This window comes from Dermacentor andersoni, chromosome 9, assembly GCF_023375885.2.
Source record: "Dermacentor andersoni chromosome 9, qqDerAnde1_hic_scaffold, whole genome shotgun sequence".
Lineage (NCBI taxonomy): Eukaryota > Metazoa > Arthropoda > Arachnida > Ixodida > Ixodidae > Dermacentor > Dermacentor andersoni.
Window position 1 is genome coordinate 65,358,872 of NC_092822.1, and position 22,378 is coordinate 65,381,249.

Genomic DNA, 22,378 nt, shown 5'->3' on the forward strand with positions numbered 1-22,378 from the left:
CTTTTGAACTGTTACACATATATTTGTAAACGTTTAGAGGTTTTATGTATGTTCTTGTTTCAATTACATATTCTAAATTTCTTTAATACAGATCAAATAGAGAAGTTATCGCTGTCATATGGACCTGTTAAGCATGTCACCTTAGGATAACTATCATTTCGGAAGTAATGGAAACACACTGGTTGTTTTTGTTAGATACCTTCTGGGAGGGTTATATCGCAGGATAGGGCTGGTCGAGTGTTTTTCATTACATTTCTGTAACATTGTCATCAACTTGAGGCTAAATTCAATTTTTTTTTGTCCTTATATGCTAGGTATGTAATCATAATTTTGGTTAATAAGTATTTAGAAATATAAAAGATACTTAATTTCGTTCCTGACAAAATTTCAGCCCAGAAACTTCTCTGAAAGCAGGTTTTGGTGGAGCAGTTTGGAAGTGATAGTTCTTCTAAATGTTTTGTTCGGCCCAAAAGTGCAAACTGAGAAAAATGAGCTCAAGGACTCCAGAACATGCAATTTTATTTTAAGACCAAAAATAATTAATCAAAGTGCCCTGCTCCATAGGTTAGACCCTCCTCTTCAGTCCAAACCTGCTCTGCGGCAACTGCTTCAAGTCATCGTCACTTTTTACAGCGAAGCTGTTAAGGACTGCTTTCCCCACTATCATGTCTGCATGTAGGAAAAATCCCGGAGATAGTGCAATGCCGCGCCAACCCACAGCAGAAGTGATGCAGGCATTAAGAGAATGTGTGAGCTGATACCAAAGATAGTGAAATGCCGGGCTGACCGGTGGCGGAGGGGCAGTTCACCATTAAGGGGCCCACATACACAGCTTCGCTGGTCATCCTTCTTCACAGAGTGAAAGGGAACTGAGGGTTTTTTATTTTATTTTTTTATTTTCCAACTTTAGAGCAGTCTAGTGCCCTTGTCTGAGATATCAGACAAGGGTGCGATAGCCAGAATTATGCCTTTATTTTCTTAGTTTTTACTTTGCAGTCTGTTGTAACCTCAATGCAAGGTCTCCCGTGATTAAATTGCGCAAGAACCAAAATTTCTAACGCGGGCACTCAATCCACGTTAAGTTCCTTGCCTGCTCAGCGGCCGTGCTCTCAACGGCAAGCACGCCACCATCACGAGAACATAACTCGTTTTCTTCTTTTCTATGGCGCACATTGCAATCAAACTTGGTGATGAGCTTCATTATATGTCTAGGAATCCAAAATAAACCAAATTAGAACATGCATAAATGTGAGAATCGCGATTTTAGCCCAGCATCCCCCCCTAAGGGGAAGCTTTAGCTTGGGCCCAACTCCGATGTTGCCTATTCAGACACAGTGGAATCTTGATAAACGGAAATCGCTTAAACGGAACTGCCTCTTAAATGGAACACCGTCCTCATGGTTGGTTGGTTTTGTATTCATGCAATTGTATTCAGCTTTATCTCTCAGTAAATGGAACTCCTGATAAACAGAACCAATTTCCCTGGTCCCTTGAGGTTCTGTTTAAAGAGAGGCCAGTGTACATGTAAAATACAGAAACACTTTTCTGGGATAACCTCTGGGCTGACTTTAATGAAATGTGTTGCATTTTGGAGAGAATGTTAAATTCTAGTGAATGTTGGAAGCGGTATTTTCATTTAGGGCCCTGAATTTTTTTAAGGGAACTTTCCAAAATTGGTAAGATTGAAAAAAAATGGAAGCACGAAGTTTACAAATTCATATCTCTGCACTAAGAACAGATATATAGAAGTTCTGTAAACTGCATCTGTTAAAGCATCCAAAGCCAACGAATTCGATTCATCAATTTACATCTTAAGTGAATTTGTTACATTGTTTGCAAGGGCATTGCAAAGTCCTACTCACATATTAGTGGTCTATCCGAGAGACGCATATAATACATCAATTAGTCCGCTTTAGATGTACTGTTAGACACAATTTACAGAATTTTGATATTGTTTTTCATTGCTGTTACAGAATTGTAAACTTCATAGTCTTGTTTTCTGAAAAATTTGCAATTTTCAGCAATTCTTATTAAAAAATTGGCAACGTAAGTTGAAAATTTGCTACCAACAATTTGCAACAATTTGCTACTTTTCTTTCAAATGCAACAAACTTCATCAAACTTGGTGCAGTGGTCGCAGAGAAGAATGATTTCTCCCTTCCCATGTATATAGATACGAGCCCCCGAGCTAAAGCTTCCTCTTAAAACACATCAGCCATCAGGAGCATGCAGTACGACGATGGCACTGCCGTGCAGTGAAAACAACGGCTAATGGGTCGGAAGCGCTGCACAGGTTTACGTCGCACCTTCATAATGTTGTGCACGAGCTGTTGGGTTATTGGTTGCTCGAATAATTATTAACTCTCCACCAGGAACGAATTTGTGTACTTTTTTGACGCGACCGTGTCTTAATGACGAGCTAGAGTAGTGGATAACTAATTAATCATGGAGTTTTGCGTGCCAAAACCACATTCTGGTTATGAGGCAAGGCGTAGTGGAGGACTCCGGAAATTTCGACCACCTGGGGTTCTTTAATGTGCACCTAAATCTAAGTACATGGGTGTTTTCACATTTCGCCCCTATCAAAATGTGGCCGCCATGGCAGGGATTCGATCCTGCGCCGTCATGCTCAGCAGCCCAACACTATAGCCACTGAGCAACCACGGGGAGGTAGAGTAGTGGATAAGTAGCATGCGCGGTGTGAAGCGTACATTTGCTGATCTTGTAGAGATTCTATGCATGCAGTTCTAACGTAATCACAGCATGCCTTGGTGCATTCAGTTCAGCTTGTATCCCACTAGTTCTTTAATTTATTTACTTACTTTTTTACTTTGCGCGCACCTCCTGGCTCTTGTTATAACCGATTCTTCTCTTGGCCTTTGGCCTGCTTATCTCTGCACACACTGTTTCTATCGCATAATCGCTCAAAGTGCATTTGGCAAGCAAGATGTTTCCCTAATGTACTTTATAAAAAAAGAAAAGAAAGCAACACTGAAAGGGTTAATGTTGGGATCAAATGCAACTGAAACTATCAGTGAACTTGTGTACATTGTTTTCCACACTGCCAAGTTATACTGTGTAACAGGCCGGCGTTATTTACATTTTGATGCCAAATAGCATCTATGATGCACACTCACAAGTTTATCAGCATAGCATTACTAGGTATTCATTACTTTTGTTATTAATAATAGCTACCCTGGTGCCTTTATTACATGCACATTGCGATGGTTCTTTTCTGGCGAGACACTGAGCCACAAGTCTGTGTAGGTTTGCATGTTATGTTGGGCAATACTCTATAGCTGCAGCATACACTTCCCTGTGGCACCTTCTCCATACCTGCCAACCTGAGAACTTTAAAATTTGTAAAAAAATCATGCAGACACGACCCTCAAGGAGGAGAAGGGGGGATAGTATTATGAGTTCTTTTTTTTTTCCCCCTGTCTACATACCTTTTGTGGGTGCCTACACACTTAATTAACAGAGAAGTACCTTTAGACAAAGCACACAAGCAGCAACAAACTTGGGAGAGCAGAGACTGGCAAGCAGTACATTGTTTTGAGGTTAACATTGACTTTTGCAGCAACTTTGCTATTGCCAATTTTGCCTTCTGTAGGAACTTGTCTGAGTAAACTTGCTTCAAGCAAGTGTCCCTCTGGTGTCTTTTCACCATCAGAAGATTTCCAAGAACATCCATGGGGACCGGCGAGCAAACCTTTCTTGTGAACAATATTTTTTGTAAGAATTGATGCAACACTAGCAAAATTGTAGAACAATTGCAAATCCGCTAGCTTTACAGAAAATTCGGGAGAGTTGGCAGGCATGACTTCTCGCACTCACCTTCACTCTATAGTGGCTAGGTGCAAAGCCTCAATGCCTCCCAGGTGAAGCTGTGCCAGAGCACTTGATTGGTACTACAGGAATGTGGTGTACTCATACTCACCATATGATATCCTTAAGCAGCAACTGCACAGAGTGCATTTATGGCACATTTTTGGCATGGCATCGCACATACATAGGCACATGCTAGGCCATAGAATGACTATGCTGTTATCATGACCAGAATACTACATACTATGGTGTGTGTGTGCTAGTTGCTCTTTGTGAAGTGAACGTACTCGTAGGAGTCGTCACTGCTGCGTAGATGATATGATGGAAAGATGCTTCACGTAGTCACTGCTTTATGTCCACACCAGATATGGCCCCGCTCCTGATTAGCCACATTTCCCAAGTGCATGTACAATCTGTAAAAGACAGGAATTTGTGTTCCCTTTCCCCTCATTAGTATTGACGAATGGGAAGTGAAACAAGGTGATAACCTTGTTATAATCGTCTGTTGTGTAAGTGCTTTTTAAGCATATGATAAGTGCACTTGAAGCAAACACATGATGCTTACATGCTCCTTATACCACTGTGAAAACAAATGGAGAGATGAATGGTGATCTGTACATTTCAGGTCATTGAGCTGCCGGAATTCCACGAGGTCATCAGGGAGGACGCAAAAGACGTGAAACTCCGACAGGAGACAGACTCCATCACCGTCATCGATGACATCCGCTACTACATCAGTGCCAATGCACGAAGCACTGCAGAGATTGTGAATGCCAACGAAAAGCTGAAGCTCATCAATGACCTTCTAATGACACTTGGACTAGACGCCTAGCTGATTGGTGATCGCACTGGTTTGCTGGTGGTGTGTGCAGCATGCTGCCTCTGGAAAAATTTCTGCAAGGACAAAAATGGACAGTTATGTATTGCAATGCGTGTTAAATTAGATCATGCTCGGAGCAACAGGACTCCATTATGCCACGTATACATTGGCATCTATCTACTGGACAGTGGCACGCTGGCTTTGTTTCAATCTTTCAGTGCTCCCACTTGAAGCTCAAAAATCTATGCAGAACTACAAGGAAGGGGAGTTCTGCTTATTTCACTGCTGCTGGATTTGCATAAAGGCTAGAAATACTTTAACTATTGATTAGAACTTAGTAATCAAACATGGAATAGTTGTAGTTTCATTCTTGTTATGTGCACACTGTCCCTGTGCCTTAAATTTGTGGAGAAACTTAAAATGAGGCTCACACATTAGCTCTCATAGCTGTGCAGTGAGTTAAACTGAGAGAGTGTAAGGACAGGCAGGTCATGCTCAACCAGAGAAATCAAACGTTGTACAAAAATTAAAGACAGAATATTGCATATTAGTGTGGCAAGCCAAGCTCCATTGTCAGTTCTGCCAGAATAATAATGCTTAAGAAACACGTGGTGGCCTGTAAGTCTTAAAACCGGGTGGCAGAAATGTGAATTATTTTAGACTTCAGTTCACGCACCATGTCAATGCAGTAATTTAATTATCATGTTACAGTGGACAGGTGTGGATGAGAGATTTATAAACTGTAGCCCGTATATTGGAACAATCACTTCTGACATGTGCGAGCTGGCTACAGCTACACGAAGGGTAAACTTTCTGTCAGTTATATTTTTCAAGTCAAAGTTGTTGTCAACTGCATTGACAGGAGTGAAATAATGAAGAATTCTCCTCAATTTTTTTATTTGGGTGGTCCAACAACCTATTATTATGTTGCATCAAAATACCAATGAAAGTGGTGATTATGATATATAGTTCCTGCAGAATGTGCACGCTGGGCACATTTCACATGATAGCCCACTAACTTGCCTTAGTGCAGTACATGCAGCTGGTCATTTTCGAATGCTTCAGAATGCTCTGGCGGTGTGCATTACATTCCACTGGTGGAAATTTTGAAAAACACATTCGGCTGGTTCAAGATTTGCTTAGACTCGATAAAGAGTTAACGGTTTGATCCAAGATTTGTTTTATGTGATCGAGCTTTTTGTGCCGTTCTCATGCTCCCACAACATCATCCTCGGGCGCGGCTTCCTCTCGCCTCGTCGTGCCATTATGTGCTGGTCGTGCGGAAGTGATGCTTACGCCGCTGTGCAGCACCATTTTGGTTGACCCGGTTCCCGACGCTCATAAACTTATCATTGGTGTGAATATAGGCGTAGCTTCAAAACCTGGATGCTGGTGGGCCTGTCAGGTCCTGCCTTGCAGGATGGAACTTTCCTGTTTGCTCCGTGGATACCTTTTAGAGTACCACTCTTAGGCGGCCGTTCCTGCTACGGGCGTTGGCGTCGGCATAAGCGAGCAAACGAGCAAAGCGAAGGATGAAGGAGCTTACGCGAAGCGCAGCAGGGGATGAAAGATGCGAGGAGGAAAGCGAAGGAGAAGGGTATGGCAAAAGCGTGAGAAGAAAATCATAGTGCGGCAATGATGGCTACGAGATGGCACCAGAGTAGTGTGCGTGGTGTGGGAGGTCTGTCTGCGGCGGCTGCTGTGAATCACATCCGTGCGCCAGTCATCCACATGCTGCCTCTCGCGATCTGCAGATTGACAAGGCAGTCACACCCCGCTACGCTCCGTTTGCAACGTGCCGCACGAGACAGATTGTCTGTGCCAGTCAATATATCGCGGAATGAAAACACGTATAGAGCTGCACTCAAATTTTACATTAGGGAGTATCATAATCGTCGGTGAAATTTTTTTTAATGCCTATCTGTGCATAAGCAGCTAGAAAACACACTGTGCCACTTCTGCTTTTCTCCAAGTTTCCCGAAAGTCGCACATGCTAGAAATGAGAAAACATATATAGTATCCTGCAATAGGATGGCTTTTACCGTGTTTTGAACCCCGGATTCAGCCTAATTCACATGCCATTTGCAGCTGTCAACATGTGCCATGCATGATCACTTCTCCAAGAAATCCGTCCTAGTGGGAAGCACGTTTTCTCTGGCTCCACCCTAGAACGGGCTCCACATTGTTGCAATACAAGCCGGAGCACAATAGGAACCAGCCAAATGTACCATAAAGTAAAAGGAGTGGTATTTCTTGCAACCCAAATGTATGGCTATTACCACATATAAAACCATACACGAACAGTGACACTGTCACACGAAAGTTCCTAAGACTGTTTAACTACTTCGTTCTCACAGCTATGTCATTTTATCACTTATGAAAACTGCTCTCACAGTAGTAGCACTGTTGCTAATTTGTAACACTATCAGATTAACTAAACTTTTGCCTTTTTTGCCTCTTCAACAGTGCCGACTACTTTTTGCCCTTTTCCTGAATGCCTTGATTGCTCAGGTGACCTTGTTGTAATGTATTCACTCTAGTGGCGTGAGCCATAGGTATGGAAGATATGAATTCTACCGGGCGGCACACGAGGTCCTTCGCCATACGAGCACAGGTCGTTTCACCATAGAGGGGTCCATGGTCAGGACATTCTACTGTATTAAGACAGTACACATGCTGTCCCATCACTGAATATGAAAAGCGTAATTGACAGGTGTGGGTATAGACAGTTTGGGGTCACATTTACCTGCTTGCCACTAAAAATAAAATAGTAAAGGTGCAGCAACAGTTGATCGTGGCTGACCAACTGCTCTGTATTTTGCCTGTGCTGTGTAGAATTTGATAAAGCATGTTGGTAAAAGCAAAAGAAGATGCGAAACGGGAGTGGGGGTTGGGAGGAGCCATAGAAATGGCTATGCTCATAACGGGTGTAATTTTAGGGATAGCTTTGCATGTTGTGTGAACACTCTGTGATGCAAGGTATATATGTACTTACTATGTTGAACAACTGCACTGCAGTATTGGGCACATGTAACGGCTTCTCATTTTATAACTATCAGAACCTTTTTATGATCCAGTGGGACAAGAACGCTCTCACTGCGAAACATATCTCAAGCTGCGCTCATGTGATACCGCTGCACTCTGTAGAGGAAAGTGGAACAAGATCTGTAAATATATCGCGGCCGCAGGCTGCATGGTGCATTGTTGACCGAATGTATTAATAAAATGTTTTCTTCAGACGTGTGGTAGGTCTTTCTAACCATGCTTTGAAGCTGTGTTTTTTGCTACGAGTTTGTTTACACAGATAATAAATTTTTACATGTTTACTTCTAGGTGTAGGGCAGTCACAAGGAAGTTCCCGAAGGCTAATGCTGTCCAATATCCAAAGCGATGTGACTTGTCTAAAATTAAGTTGCACACTTCAATCAAAAACATAGCATAACTTTAAATTGCTGGGCAGCAACTGCAGCCTCAGCGTTCTATGATCAGGTTGCAGCATTTTACAAATCAGTGAAATATGGATTAGCCATCCAGTGGCTTCACTTGTCAATGCTAATAAAGCAACACTATACAGGAACTTTAAGCAGAAGTTTTACATTGGAACCACTGCACCGATTTTGATTAAGTTTGTTGCATTTAAGAAACAAAAGTTAGAATCCTTAGAATCAACTGGAAGTGGATGCTACTAGGAAGTTTTTTTTTTTTTATTTAGGCCTTTAATTTTTTACAAGAATTCCTGAAAAGTCAGAATACATATAATAAAAACCGAAGAATCAAGTTTGCAATCCGTAACTTAGCAGTACAAAACAATATCGCAATTCTGTGAATGGCACTTACTGAAACATCCAAAACAGACAAAACTGACATATATACTTGTGCCACCAACTATCCCACTAATTTGTGAATAGAACTTTTGCGAAGCCCTCATAAGCATTGCAACAATTTCACGCAAGCTGTAAACACGTATGTCACATTTGTCCGCTATAGATGCTTCAGCATCGCAATTTACAAAACTGCAGTATCTGTTTTGGGCACAGTGCTACGGATTTGTAAACTTTGTGCTTCATTCTCTTTTAATGTGGTCAGCAAGTTCTTAGCCTACTTACCCCGCTTTGGTGTACCGCTATCTAACCGCCGTCGCACAACTCTCTTAGAAAACCACGTGCGACAGCTGGTTTTGGATTCTCTTTCCTCAACACATATTCGACGGTTGGTTTTGAGCCCGGTTCCCTCAGCAGGACACTCTACCTACAACTATGGAAGTGTGCCTAGAAATCCCACATAACACCCTTTCCAGCTTCAAACGCCAGCACTTTGAGATGCTTTGCATGTAAGCTGCGTCACATTGCAACAATTTACCAATAAAAGTGAGGACATCCGCTCTTCAAGCTGAAAACGAAAATTAAAAGTTTTACACCTGAAAAAGAAGCCTATGCAATTGCGTTGTAGTTCATTATAGTCACATATGCTGAACCCCAATTCTACAGTGCCAGTAGGATAATATTGCCTGTTGGAATGTTGCGTTTAGTGAATCCTTTTTTGTGGCATCCAGAGATGTGCAAGGTCACCCAATACAAATATTATGCAGATCCCATGCACTGTGGGAATCAATGAGACGTGCTTGCTTGAGGCGTTGTTGTGCACCCTTGTTCATGGTGTGAGAAGGTTAGCAGCATCCTCACCTCACGTGCCGCATCGCATCATGGCAGAAGTGTTTAAACTTTAATTAAATTATGAAGCTTGAAGTGCCAATCCCACAATCTATTATGAGGCACGCCGCAGTGGGGGACAGCATTTTAATTTTGACCACCTGAGATCCCCTAACGTGAACCTAAGTCTGAGTATACAAGCGTTATTGCATTTCACCTGCGCCGAAATGTGGCTGCCGCTGTCGGGATCGAGACCACAACCTCGAACAATGCAACTGCCACAAATTTAAGCTACCGTGGTGGGTACAGAAGTGTTCACTTGATGGGCGGCAGCTTCCGTAGTGTCGTCTAGATGCTGCTGTGATCTGATAAGGCTTTGCATCCGCACGCCCTACGTCAGTTGTCCACTTGAAAAATGTGCACGGTCTTTACTTTTAGAAATAGCAGAAATGTACCATAGTGTATCTTGAATTTAAATTTACCCAGTTTGTCCGCAATGCTGCTGTATAGAAATAGCGTTTCCCCCATGTATGCGAGCAAAGAGTGGCAGGGCTGTTACTTAACTCACTCGTTTCTTAACTGCGTTGGTTGTACTGGTTCTACTCATTCATTGCCTCCTCTCTCTACCGATCTATCTACCTCCCTACCTGCCCTCTGGACTGCTGCATGTACAAAGTTAAGCGCTGCAGTTTCTGCAATGCTGTTGCAGGGGGGGGGGGGTCACGGATAATTTCAGCAGTCGAGAGGCCACTATGACGATGCCCAGGGAGCTCCAGAGGGCATTGTGGCAATGTGATGGAAAGGTCCAACAAGCTTCCTTCCGTCGCCTTTCCTCTCTGCCAACTTCCTGCCATGTATGTATACACTCTGAACCACCCCCCCGATGTGGCATGCAAGACAGCAGCAGCGGAGAAGTCAAAGAAAGAGGCAATGGAAGCTTTGCTTTACTACAACAGCTGCCTGTTGCCCCCGCTACGACTTAAATCACAACTATATATGAAACTTGTTACAAAGCCTCCCTTGTAGTTAGGATATGTTACCTATGAGGGCTTCATCAGCTGCTAAGCTAGAACTAACCTGCCTCAGAATGACCACTACACGTGGTAAATAAAGGTGTATTCAGTAATTGCTACGTTGCTTAAGTGCTAATAGCATTTTTGAATTTTTGAAAATTTTTGAACTTACCGATTTTTGGCAATTTTCATTTTAAAAAGTTCAAGGCTGCAAATAAAAATGTTGCTTCCTAGAGGCGGTAACATTCAGCTGTCTCTCCTGAACGCAACAAACTTTCAGGTTCAAAGGTTGTCTAGGGGAATCATGTCTGCATTTTCGATCTATTAGAATAGTGATATTGGAGTTGGCCCTTGGGTAAGGCTTCCTTTTAGGTTATGTCATATTAATAAACTGTTCTTTTGGAACAAGGAAATGGAAATTCTTAAGAGGAAGCTTTAGCTCAGAAGTTCCTATCTAAACACATGGGAACAGAGTATGTGTTTCTCTTGGCAACCACTGCACCAATTTTGATGAGGTTTGTTGCATTTAAAGGAATTTAAAATCTAGCAACTGTAAGAAGTCAATTTCTTTTATTTAGGCCATTGATATTTTAAGAGATCGTTCAAAATAGCAAAACTGAAGAAAAATACATCACACATGTATGAGGTTTACAGTTTTGTAACTAATCAAAAAATGGCATCTCAATTTTATGAAGTGCACTTTATAATACATCTAAAGCGGACAAAATTGATGTGCTGCGTGCACCATTATGAAATATACCACCAATATGTGGGTAGGACTTTTGCAGATCCCTTAGTAACTATTTGAAGAATTCCACATAAGCCATAAATACATATACATAATTCCTCTGCCTTTGATACTCGTAACAGATGCAGTTTACAGAACTGTGATATCTGCTTTCGGTGCAGAGTTGTGGATCTTTCATCCTTGCACTTCAAATTTTTTTAAACTTGCCAGTTTTCTAAATTTTTTGCAAAAGACACTCCAGGCCCTAAATTAAGATTCTGCTTCCTAGAGTCACTAGAATATAACTTCCTAAAATCTCGTTCAAATCAATCCAACGGTCATCTCATAAAAACATTTCTCTGTTTTGCATACGTATTTGGAAAGGCAGACTCGGAGTTGGCCCGGAGCTAAAACTTCCTCTTAATCAAAGGAAGCTTGATAAGCTAGGGAAGAGAGGACGGGAGGCTACATCACCCTGATGTTCTCGCCCTGAAGTGCACCAGATCAACGAGAGATCTTAGATTTTGACAGAGCCTACTTAGCTCTACTTAAGTGTTTATCTGGAAAGACTGCACTTCAATTTAGAGAAAACAAAGGCTCAACGTAGTAATATCTAAAAAAATTGTCTACATTTTTCTCTTGCAACTCGCGCATCCACGTGCGGGTCTGCATGCATGAAACACACGAGGTATCTCTCTTGTATCCGCGCTGTTGACAGAACGTAAATACGGGTACCTATGGGCAATTCGTACAAGTGGCAAGTTTCCTGTAACAGTTAGCTGGCCTACGTTAATTTTTGTCACAAACCCAGGCCATCAGGCTTAACCAAAGCTACGCCAAAGTTATGCTTTGGTACTGAGTTGATGCAGATTTATTTTCAGCTCTCGTGTGACACTTTGAAAGCTGAGAAATTATTTCAGCAACGAAAGAACGGAAAGCTGGGGGGGGGGGGGGATTTCAACTTGTTCATGGCAAACATTTTTACAATATCACATGGTGTGTACAACCAACCGCACAAGATATGAAATTATGGTCGCCGTTATATAGTGGTTCCGTGGAGAAAGTGATGATGCCACAGGATGTTCATATAATCGAACAGGTCAAAAGAATCAATTGGCAAATGGCAAAAGAAAAGTTTATCAAAACCATTCTTCAGGAACCTAGTAGTCTTATTTACACTTACAAAGGCAAGTAACCTACTCCGCAGCCCACAAAATGTTAGTGATACTAACACTTGAAGACAGAAGTATCAGAACAGCTTAGTAAATAGAATCATGTTGTGGCCAGTTAACAGCAATGAAGTGGGCAGGGCCTGCAGCCTGTATAAATGTAAACAAGCGATGTCCTGTGACATTACCAGAGGGGGTACATCAAGCAAAGGAAAGTGGGCATAAATTCAGTGACTAAGTTACAAAACTTACATGTATAAGGCATGGTCACACTGTGTGCGCAATAGAGAGAATCGGGGAACATACTGAGAGACCACTGAAATGTAGAGGACCTACCTAACTGTGACAGCTGATGACAATGATGACATGGTGATGCCAAGAAAACTGACAACATTCACTAGGGTCACTGTCACTTTAATTTATTTCAACAACTACAGAGGACAAGCTGCTGCCCTATCAACATCACACTACGATGTGGCACGCGACTTGCCCTTGAACTGCCGGATGCGCTCCTCAATGACTGGCCTGAAATGCCTGATCAGGCCCTGCACCGGCCAGGCTGCACCGTCTCCCAGGGCACAGATGGTGTGACCCTCAATCTGCTTGCTCAGCTCATAGATCATGTCGATCTCCTCAACACGGGCATCGCCACTCACAAAGCGCGGCATCATCTTGTTGAGCCAGGTGACCCCTTCGCGGCACGGCGTGCACTGACCACAGCTCTCATGCTTGTAGAACTCAATGAGGCGTGCAATGGCACGGATGATGTCCGTCTGCTGGTTCATCACAATCACGGCCGCCGTTCCGAGACCCGTCTGTGCGGCGACGAGCGCGTCGAAGTCCATGAGCACGTCATCGCACACGCTCTTGGGGATGACCGGGGTTGACGAGCCGCCCGGGATGATGCCGAGCAGGTTGTCCCAGCCGCCGATGACGCCACCCGCGTGCCGCTCGATCAGTTCCTTGAGCGGGATCGACATCTCCTCCTCCACAGTGCATGGATTGTTCACATGCCCCGAGATGTTAAACAGCTTTGTGCCGCTGTTCCGCGTGCGGCCGAATGAAGCGAACCACTCGCCACCACGCCGGCAGATGGTCGGCGACACGGCCACAGTCTCGACATTTGTCACAGTAGTGGGGCAGCCAAACACGCCCACGTCAGCCGGGAATGGTGGCTTCAGCCTGTGTAAAGAAGCAGCAGTCCAGAGCACACGACATTATGAAGGCACCTTAAACAGTACCTGCAAGCCGTGTGCATATAGACAAGAAAAAAATTGATGGCTGCTGCTATGCTTGACAGTGGACTGCAGCAAGCATTCACTGGTTGTATTGAAATAATCTGAAAGGGCAGAAGCACAATTTTCTCTTGTGCAACTACCACAGCCAAAAAGCAGGTGTCATAGATGACAGCATCATAAAAAAAAAACTGCAGATGATCATGGTTTCTGTTCCTGGGCACCACTTCATGTTAAGCGATCACATTTTCTCACTTTTGTACTTGATGATGCCGAGTTACAAAGCCAAAACTTGGAAAGAATAGATGCTTCAGAGTTTGTCATGGATCCCTTAGTTACTTCAGTAAGCAGCTCTGACCTGAACACTATACATGTCCAGGCCAACTAACTTTCGCAGAACATGTGAATATGACGTCAAGATTAATGCTCTTCTGAAAGGCAATACACAACCATTTCAATGTCGACAATGTCAGGTTTGTGAACATCAGAGGTATGGTCAGCAGAGCCCTTTGCAGTGCTTTCAGTCAAGGGTTCACCAAAGGTCATTGCTATAAAATGATTGTGTTCCTATTGTATAGTGTGCGGCCACTACAAAAGGAATATGTTTCTACATTTCATGACGTAGCTCTGTGCCAAGCAGTAATCATCAATTGCAAAGCAAATGACGACCAATCCTTTTCATGTTAAGAGAAAACTCCAGTCAGCCTACTCCAACATAGGTGAAATTTATAAATTTTCCAATTACGCAACTAGTGAAAAAAGAATTTATTGCATTGAATGAAAAAACACTGAACTTCATTTATTGATAGTTTAAGAATTTTCATTTATAATCTCAAATACTATATGAAACTTGATGGAAACCATGAAATTTCAACACATTCAAGCAGCAACCTTGCATATCCATGACTCCACAACAAAACTAGTCCTTCTGTAAGCTGTACATGACAGTTAAAATTGGCAAAATGATCATGAAAAAGGAATTGACATTAAAAAGAACAAAAATACGCAGCTCCAGAGCACATGTTGGAATAAATGTCAAGAGCTTTTTTGAAACATTTAGTTAACGCCATACAATTGGACACCTGACACCAGGGACAATGTAATCGAAATTGGGCCAATCCTGGTGACAGTGCCATCAAAGACTCAGTGCTCCGACTCGATACAAGTGGTACGAAGGCGGCATGGCAATAGGGTATAACATTTTTAATCATGCTGTCTCCGGGATTGGTCCAGTTATGATGGCACTGTCTCTAAGATCATCCTAGCTTAGTAAGAAACCACGCATGCCAGACTCTAGGAAGGTAGGAAAAAAAAAAAAAAAAAAAAACGAAGCTTTGCTTTAATAAATATGTGATTCAGCACAGAGGCATTGACTCACCTTGGTTTGCCCTGCTTGCCTTCAATGGATTCAATCAGTGCAGTCTCTTCCCCGCAGATGTACGCTCCTGCACCACGGTGGACGTACACGTCAAAGTCGAAGCCAGAGCCACAGGCGTTCTTGCCAAGCAAGCCAGCATCGTACGCCTCCTTGATGGCAATTTGCAGGTTGGACGCCTCATTGTAGAACTCGCCGCGTATGTAAATGTAGGCGGCACAGGCACCCATGGCACGGCCAGCGATGAGACAGCCCTCGACAAGCGTGTGCGGGTCGTGCCGCATGATCTCCCTGTCCTTGCATGTCCCTGGCTCACCTTCATTGAAAAGATGTGCGGGAAAACATGTCGTTTCAGAGTATTATTCGCAAGATGATGGTATGGACAAAGTTTGCTAGTTCAGCTCCTCAGCAGCTGATTTCTTCTTACAATCTTTCCCCCTAAATTACCAGAAGGAACTCTGTCACTGTGATCGTGGGAATCATGAGTAGTAGTACATGGATTTGTCTCATTTTTGTTTTGTGCATACTATATTCTAGATGTTCCTGCAGGATTATTCATGACACTTTATCTTCCTAAATTTCCAGAACATATTTTCCAAAAGCATAAAGGCAACAAGTTTCTGAGCACAAGCACAATCACTTCAAATTGTGGCATCTGTAACTAAATATATTGTTCAAAGTTACCATTTTGCAAAGTCACAAAGCCAAAGCATTATTATACTGCCTAGAATATACCGACTAGTGTGCTGAGCGCAGGTGTCATGGTGGCACTGAGAGCGACACCTGCCGGTGGCCACCGCGGGGCCCTGTACTGCAACACGCTACGCAGGTCTCCTTCTCGTGACAGGTTTCAGAACGATGTGTCCTTGTTCAAAGTGTGGCTTTGGTTCTCGCTTCTTCACATAATTATGTGATTATTCAATAAGAATAAGCTACTTGTCCTGTCCACATTAGCGAACCATTGTACATATTGTTACCGTGGCACCGTAGGCGACCTGCAGACGGCATTGCCGTAGGGACCGTGCCAGGCTATGTGACTATTTGTCCCTGCCCCATTTCAAAGGGGATTCCAATAAATCATCATCATCATCATCATCATCATCATCATCATGCCAATTGTGCAGCCGCCACGCATCATCGGCAGTGCCATCGTCTCCCATTGAAGACGCCCGGCAGTCGGCACGATGGCCAGTATATTCTAGGTGCCACAGCATTATTTCCTTGCTGGCTGAAGTGCCACACTTGCAGATTCTATAAACACTAGCGCTAGTAGTAACTTTCGTAGGAAGCCCTGTGGTTTCTTCATTGAATAAAAACATATGTCCGAAAATATCGGAAGCAAGAACTTCATGCATTTTCTTAAACAAATAAACAAACAGGAGAAAGCTGCCCACCAAAGATATCACCAGTAGTGACTTCAGTTCCTGAAGTACGACTGTATAAAACAAGCAAGAGAAATTAATGTTTCATTGCAGTTGTGTAAGTCTGCTATCCTGAAGTCATCATCGAGATGTGGAAATTCTGTGAGGAACACTCCAATAGGTTGAAAATGCACAAAAAGTACTACACTCTAATAAAATAAGAAGCCTAAACGTTTTGGGCCATATCTTGTTCATCAAATAATAATCGTTGTCTGCCTTGCTTGTGTTTATTTTCATGAAAACTGCGTTCGATGCTTTCCTTTCATGAACACTACGTCACACTAATAGTGTGCATACCATTTGTGACCTGGAGGTGTTTAAGGAAAGGAAAGGCATGTTTGATGACAAGAATGTTTATTGAAGTGTAGCTATGGTAACCATGCCTCTACAAGCTATGCTTTGACATCATAAAAGCTCCACGCTTGCACACTTCTATACGATTATATACGCACTTTGATGCAAATGGTACCTTTGAGAGGACCATACCATCAATGTAAATTTTGAAAATGTCATTGTCGCTTCTTAAATATGAGTGTTATGTCAGGCAATGGATGATATTACTCCAGCGGCCAGGGAGAGAGAAAACAGTTTATTTAAATGTAGAAGCTAGCCCAACAACAGGCTCCTCCGCCCCGTACGCGCTGAAGAAAATCTGAACATACAAATGAAATACTGTTTATTCGTGGCCCGCACTGTCTGTTCACTCGTGCAGATGGAGACCACAAAAATCAATAATTTGCTTACTTGTTTCTACACCGACTTGTGCCTTGTTTCTGTGCTAAATGCATGTTTGAAACACTGCTGCTTTCCGTGAACAACAGCTGATGGCACCGTGATGCGGTCGCCTACTTTCGCAAATTGGAGAAACGCCAAGAGCCTGTTCCGACAAGCCCATACGTCTGGATTGCGTACAAGCGACGTCCTTCAAAATTCATTTTTTGCGAATGTGCACCGTGATGGGGGGAAAAAACGCATTATATGCCCCAATGCTAAGGATGTTCCTGCGACTGAGGCGCTTGTGCCGGAGATGCGCAGTAGGACATGAACGTTTTTCAACCCGGATAGGTCCCGAGCAATGTTCAAACCGCAATAGCTTTGCACCGTAAATTTACACAATATATTAGCTTACAGTAACGCAGTCGATGAAGGCGCGTGGTTACATTTGGAATGACCGAGATGGAGTACCCGCAAATGTTGACTGAGGCCGCATGTTCTCGTCACCCGCTCAACTCGAAACATTCGACAACCCTGCCCTATGTGAGCAAGCACGTTAACATCCGCAATGACATCCAACGCAACGGTCACCAGCCGTCCTTAGGACGTTGACCTGAAAGTAACCGAACATTTCTAAAGGATACAGACAGACAGACACAGACAAACAAACAAACAAAAGCTTCACCTTCGTCGGCGTTGACCACCAGATACTTGGGCCTGCCGTCCGAAGGCTTGTTCATGAAACTCCACTTGAGGCCAGACGGGAAGCCGGCGCCTCCCCTGCCCCGTAGACCACTCTTCTTGATCTCATCGATGATCCAGTCAGGTCCCTTGAGCACGATCTCCTTGGTCTTGTACCAGTCTCCGCGGCTCATAGCGCCCTTCAAACGCCAGTCGTGGCGACCGTACAGGTTTTGGAAGATGCGGTCCTCATCCTTCAACGGCCCGAATTTTGTCTTGGTCTGGGGCGGCGGAGTCGCTGGCGGCGCACCCGCTGCAGCGGCGTTGTAACGGCAAGACGTGGACAGCGGGCCGCGGCCCCCTACCCGAATCAGGGTCTGGAGACGCACCGACACGGGCCAGCTGGTCGCCATTTTCTCCTTAGAAGACCCCTCCGTGAAAATAACACACTACGACTGCTGCGCAATGCAGACAAACTCTCCGTCGACGTCCTGATGTTCTTGATTGTTTCGGTTTCGACTGCGTGCGCCTACACCACCATGGCCTACCCTCAGGCAAAGGCGCTGTATCAAATAACCTGGGCGGCACAAGGACTTGCGGACGTTTAACGTTTTCCTAACTACAATATTGTAACTCGGACTTTTAAACAACCAAAGCTAGCGAAAGAAGGCGATTGTAAAAAAAAAGAAAAGAAGAAGGAATTACATACCTTGTGGCGTGAGCAATAATGCGCCCGGCACTCTTCACATTTATTTTTCATTAACCTTTCTTAATTAGCGAAAAGCCATGATTACGCCTCAAGTTGACTGCGCCTACCACTACCAAAATATTTCAAGAAGGAAAAAGACTGCATGTGATTTCTCGCGCACAAAAGGACGTTTGACCATCGTGCGCGGCGACTTCGCGCTCATCGGATGCTGAAGCCTTGGTGCCTTGGTGCTCTCAGTCGCTACTCGCCATGTGTTTGGTTATGGACAGTGTCGAGTAAGTTGCTCTGCCTTTTGTTTAAGACCCGAAAGCACATCTAAAAATAAGCGAAACATGACTATCAATGTTTTCGTTGCAGTTATTGCCTGAAAAGAATTCTGAGTGTAATGGTAACTCTAGTTTTAATTGCGCTGTTATACGTCTTCGTTTTCAAGCCGGCAATTGAATCTTCAGGTGAGTGCGTTAAATTTTTCATATATTGTGCAATGTATTTGTTGTAAATTATCGTAATATTAATTATACTTCTCACAATTAGTACCAGAAAAAAAACTGTTACCAGTTGGCACAATTTGTTGCAAACTCTGCTAACAGCACACGACTGAGTCAGTTAAAACTTTATGGAGCTCTAGTAATTGTGTTCTTCTGTGGCTGTGGCGGATTCCTCAGGGTACTGAGGGGAGTGTTCCTCCTCGTGTATTCCCCGGAGGTGTCCACCCGCTGCTTCGTCCGTCCTCTATCGCAATGGTCGGCTGCCCTCAGTCCAGGGCTCCGCTGACTTCTGCACACGATGACATCTACACGTAACTTAATTGTTTTTTCGGCTTTTCAGACGACGACCCACCCCAGGCATTCATCAAAGCCTGGAAGAAAGCGTTGAAGACCATCAAAAAAGAGTCTGAGCAACTGATGGACAGCAAACAATTTCGAAACTGACAGTTCAAAATTCTCTGGTACTAGCACGTGACCATCGTGAATTACGCGTGCCGAAGTTACGTACTCAACATGTGTGACACGTCGGAACAAGATGTTGGCAGCATAGGAAGTGATTCTACAGCACCTTTTTATCAATAATAATTGAAAATATGACATTTCAAATATAGGCCATATAACGCTACTGTGTGCCAAATTATGTTTAAAGATTGGCGAAGAGAAGAAATGTGTTAGTAATCTTGGAGGCTCAGGCAAATAGACATTAATATTAGATTAAGCCGCCAGACGTCGCTACATGTTCACTTGTTGATTGAAACGGTTACACTCAAAATGCGCTACCTTGACCTTGTAAATAAAGACATAATCAAACTACAATAAAAAAACTTTGTGAGCTGATATTTTATAAACGTTAAGTATCAAAAATACGCAGAAAGCTTTATAACTAAACGTTTACTTTGACACATTTTGCGTGTGGTCCCTGCGCAATAGTAGGGTCGAAAGTATGGGCTATATATATGCAAACGAACTGCTTCCACTTGTACTTCCAAAGTACATATACTAAAATTGGAACGATACAGAGAAGATTAGCATGGCCCCTGCGCAAGGATGACACGCAAAATCGTGAAGCGTTCCACATTTTTTTTTTCTTTTTCTGCAGTAACAGTAAAATTAAAATTCAAGTAACAGTAACAGTAAAATTCAAGCAGTAACACATATTCGCTACGTTTAAGTTTTTAGCGACTCTGTGCTTACTGCAAGCAAGGTCATACGAAAAAATAATGCTGTTTTGATTGCTTCACAATGTCTGACATATTTAATTTGCACTTTAATTAGTTCTTCAATTAGCAAGGGCTCAAGCGAAAGGTGCCTCGAAACAGGGTATCCGCAGATTTCATTTTAGCACGTATGTTCATACTTCTGTTCCGTCCCACTGGTACCGCTCGATACTTGCGCTGCTGTTGTTTTTAGAATCCTTTACCAGCTAGTTCAACAGTTATAATGCTTGAACAAGCATAAACGTAGCAGTTCTGCGAAAATGTGGCGTATTTAACCATTGTTTTGACATACACAGCTCTTACCACAGTGGTTGCATGTAAAAAAACACAGAGTAGGGTTCCAAGCCTGGATAACATGGCTGCCACCGGTATATTCATTCGCAGGCATGCCGGATTTTTGTACTTATTCTGCATTAATGACCCGATCAGTCTTGCCAGGTTGTACTTTCCAGCTACCATAGTAACGCGATTTCTTAAATGGTACTTCTCAATGCCCACCAGTTTAAACAGCATATAAAGCATCTCCGGCGTGGTCTAGTGGCTAGGATATCTGGCTTTCACCCAGAAGGCCCGGGTTCGATTCCCGGCGTCGGAAGTGTTGGGTCTCATGGTGTAATGGTTAGCACTCTGGACTCTGAATCCAGCGATCCGAGTTCAAATCTCGGTGAGACCTGCTTTTTTTTTTTTTCTTTACGTCAGCAGCGAAGTGGAAGAAACTGTGTAGGAAGCCGGTTGCGTGGTAGAAAGGGGATGGGGAAAGCCATTGAGTTTCTCCCTATATTTTTTCTTTATTTATTGTTACTCTCGGGCTCAAAGGCATAGAGTTACTCACTCAAAGGCTTTAAAAAGGGGAGCGAGTTTTGACTACGGTTTAAAACGGTATGGTAAAGCGGTAAATACAAATTCACTTGGGTTACAACCATACAGTAAACAAAAATTTGTTCGATTATTCAATGTTAGCTAAAGTTGTTCGAAATCTTTGGTTGTTGTAATAGATACACGACTTCACCAGGAAGATGGTTCCACTGCATGCGTGGATGACCGAAGGAAAAAAGTTTTGGTGTGGCATGATTCGAGACCAACGTTGTAACGGTGGTCGATCGGAGACGATACGTATTGCGGCTGAAAAATGATATCGTTACGGAGTGTTCAATGGTAAAAAATTTATTTATTAAAAAGAACTAAACATGCAATTTTACGAGGAGAAAAAAGTGGGGTAAGTGCAAAGTTGGTTTAATGGCAGACACACTTGCAGTTCTGTTGTAATTACGCAAGATGAAACGAACTGAATTATTTTGCCCGAGTTCTGATGAATAAATTTGTCAATGGCAGGATCCCAAACAGCGCATGCACATTCTAGTTTCGGGGGTGTAAGGGTGGTATAAAGCAGCATTTTTAAGTATTTTAAGGACATTTGCCAACGTTTGCACCAGTTAGCTACACTAACTAGATCAGACTAAAGGTGGTTTAGTATCCTCCGCAATGCTTTAGCGAAGCCTAAAAAAAAATGCAATCTGTGCAAATGGTGAACGATAGAGAATACGATGCAATTTGCGCGTAAAGATTGCAAGCAGTTTCACATGAATTTTTTTTTTAAATCCATGATCAGCTGGTGCGAAAAATGCATTGAGTAAGTTAATAAGATTTGTGAAAATTATATGTTCGAGCAATATACAGCAAGTGCTTGAGAGTGAGATGTGGCAATAATTGGCTAGGTTGAATAGATGTATCCAGTGGTTGCTGAAAAGTTTTTTTTAGAATAACTGACTAACTGCCTTGGTACTTTAAATAAATTTTGAGCTAAGTCGTAACCCGGCGACGGGTGTTTTGGTTCAGGGAGTCAATTAGTTTCGCAACGCCAGCCGCATCAACGATCACTGGAGCCATAACTACATGATCGTACTGGCGATTGAGTAACTATGGGGAGAGCTTAGAAGAGCATATATGTGTATATGTATCTATGTGTGTGTGAATATAATAGTGCAACTGCGAGCCGAACGGAGCAGACCAGTCAGTTGCACCACAGGCTACACATCGCTCCTCGAAGAGGCAGGACGTGTCAACACTGCAATCTGGTGAACGCGATTTCAATCGAGGATTGATTGATGTCCTCATAGAGATGCGACGTAATGCTGTTCACACTCACCGCTATATCACCACTGATTTTTTTCATACAAAATTTATTGCGGCTGTCAGCGCCGCGCTCGCGCTAACCCGACCTCTCGGTAACCGACGATTTTGCTCACCTCGGTCACAAGGGCCACTTTCGATCGCGATCGAGCTCGATGGGGCTCGATGGCGCTAGCGCGAGCAGTTTGCCATAGCATATTTG

At 43.2% G+C, this 22,378-nt stretch overlaps 2 protein-coding genes, 1 long non-coding RNA gene and 3 other non-coding genes across 6 annotated transcripts in view; 5 read left to right on the forward strand and 1 right to left on the reverse strand.

Annotated features, from left to right (window-relative positions):
• The window catches only part of LOC126528168 (ankyrin repeat and BTB/POZ domain-containing protein 1-like), a 29,951-nt gene extending 22,066 nt beyond the window's left edge, over positions 1–7,885 (forward strand). The window contains exon 12 of the mRNA XM_050176038.3: positions 4,454–7,885. Within this exon, the coding sequence (XP_050031995.1) occupies positions 4,454–4,660 (207 nt within the window). The 3' untranslated portion in view covers positions 4,661–7,885. The remainder of the gene's footprint in view (positions 1–4,453) is intronic.
• Positions 7,886–12,604: 4,719 nt separating this feature from the next.
• Positions 12,605–18,063, reverse strand: ND-51 (NADH dehydrogenase (ubiquinone) 51 kDa subunit). The gene is made up of 3 exons (XM_050176041.3): positions 17,637–18,063; positions 14,820–15,132; positions 12,605–13,388 (listed from the first exon to the last, which is right to left on the reverse strand). Exons 1-3 carry the CDS (start codon positions 18,043–18,045, stop codon positions 12,674–12,676), a joined length of 1,437 nt encoding a protein of 478 aa, XP_050031998.1. The 5' UTR covers positions 18,046–18,063; the 3' UTR covers positions 12,605–12,673.
• LOC126528170 (uncharacterized) lies at positions 18,045–19,454 on the forward strand. The gene is made up of 3 exons (XR_007598898.3): positions 18,045–18,616; positions 18,699–18,793; positions 19,170–19,454. It is a non-coding gene; the product is annotated as an uncharacterized lncRNA (long non-coding RNA).
• Positions 19,455–19,808: 354 nt separating this feature from the next.
• On the forward strand, positions 19,809–19,911 carry LOC126528634 (U6 spliceosomal RNA). The gene has a single exon (XR_007599063.1). It is a non-coding gene; the product is annotated as a U6 spliceosomal RNA (small nuclear RNA).
• A 658-nt stretch (positions 19,912–20,569) lies between these two features.
• Positions 20,570–20,641, forward strand: TRNAE-UUC (transfer RNA glutamic acid (anticodon UUC)). Its single transcript has one exon. It is a non-coding gene; the product is annotated as a tRNA-Glu (tRNA).
• Positions 20,642–20,647: 6 nt separating this feature from the next.
• TRNAQ-CUG (transfer RNA glutamine (anticodon CUG)) lies at positions 20,648–20,719 on the forward strand. Its single transcript has one exon. It is a non-coding gene; the product is annotated as a tRNA-Gln (tRNA).
• Positions 20,720–22,378: the final 1,659 nt, after the last annotated feature.

What these genes read in the sequence shown, in the direction of transcription:
- ND-51 (XM_050176041.3), bottom strand. Translation starts at nt 18,045, where the DNA reads ATGGCGACCAGCTGGCCCGTGTCGGTGCGTCTCCAGACCCTGATTCGG. An exon ending in GGTGGTCAACGCCGACGAAG is followed by an intron (nt 15,133 to 17,636) that starts GTGAAGCTTTTG and finishes TTTTCAATGAAG; the next exon opens with GTGAGCCAGGGACATGCAAG. An exon ending in GGCAAGCAGGGCAAACCAAG is followed by an intron (nt 13,389 to 14,819) that starts GTGAGTCAATGC and finishes TTCTTTACACAG; the next exon opens with GCTGAAGCCACCATTCCCGG.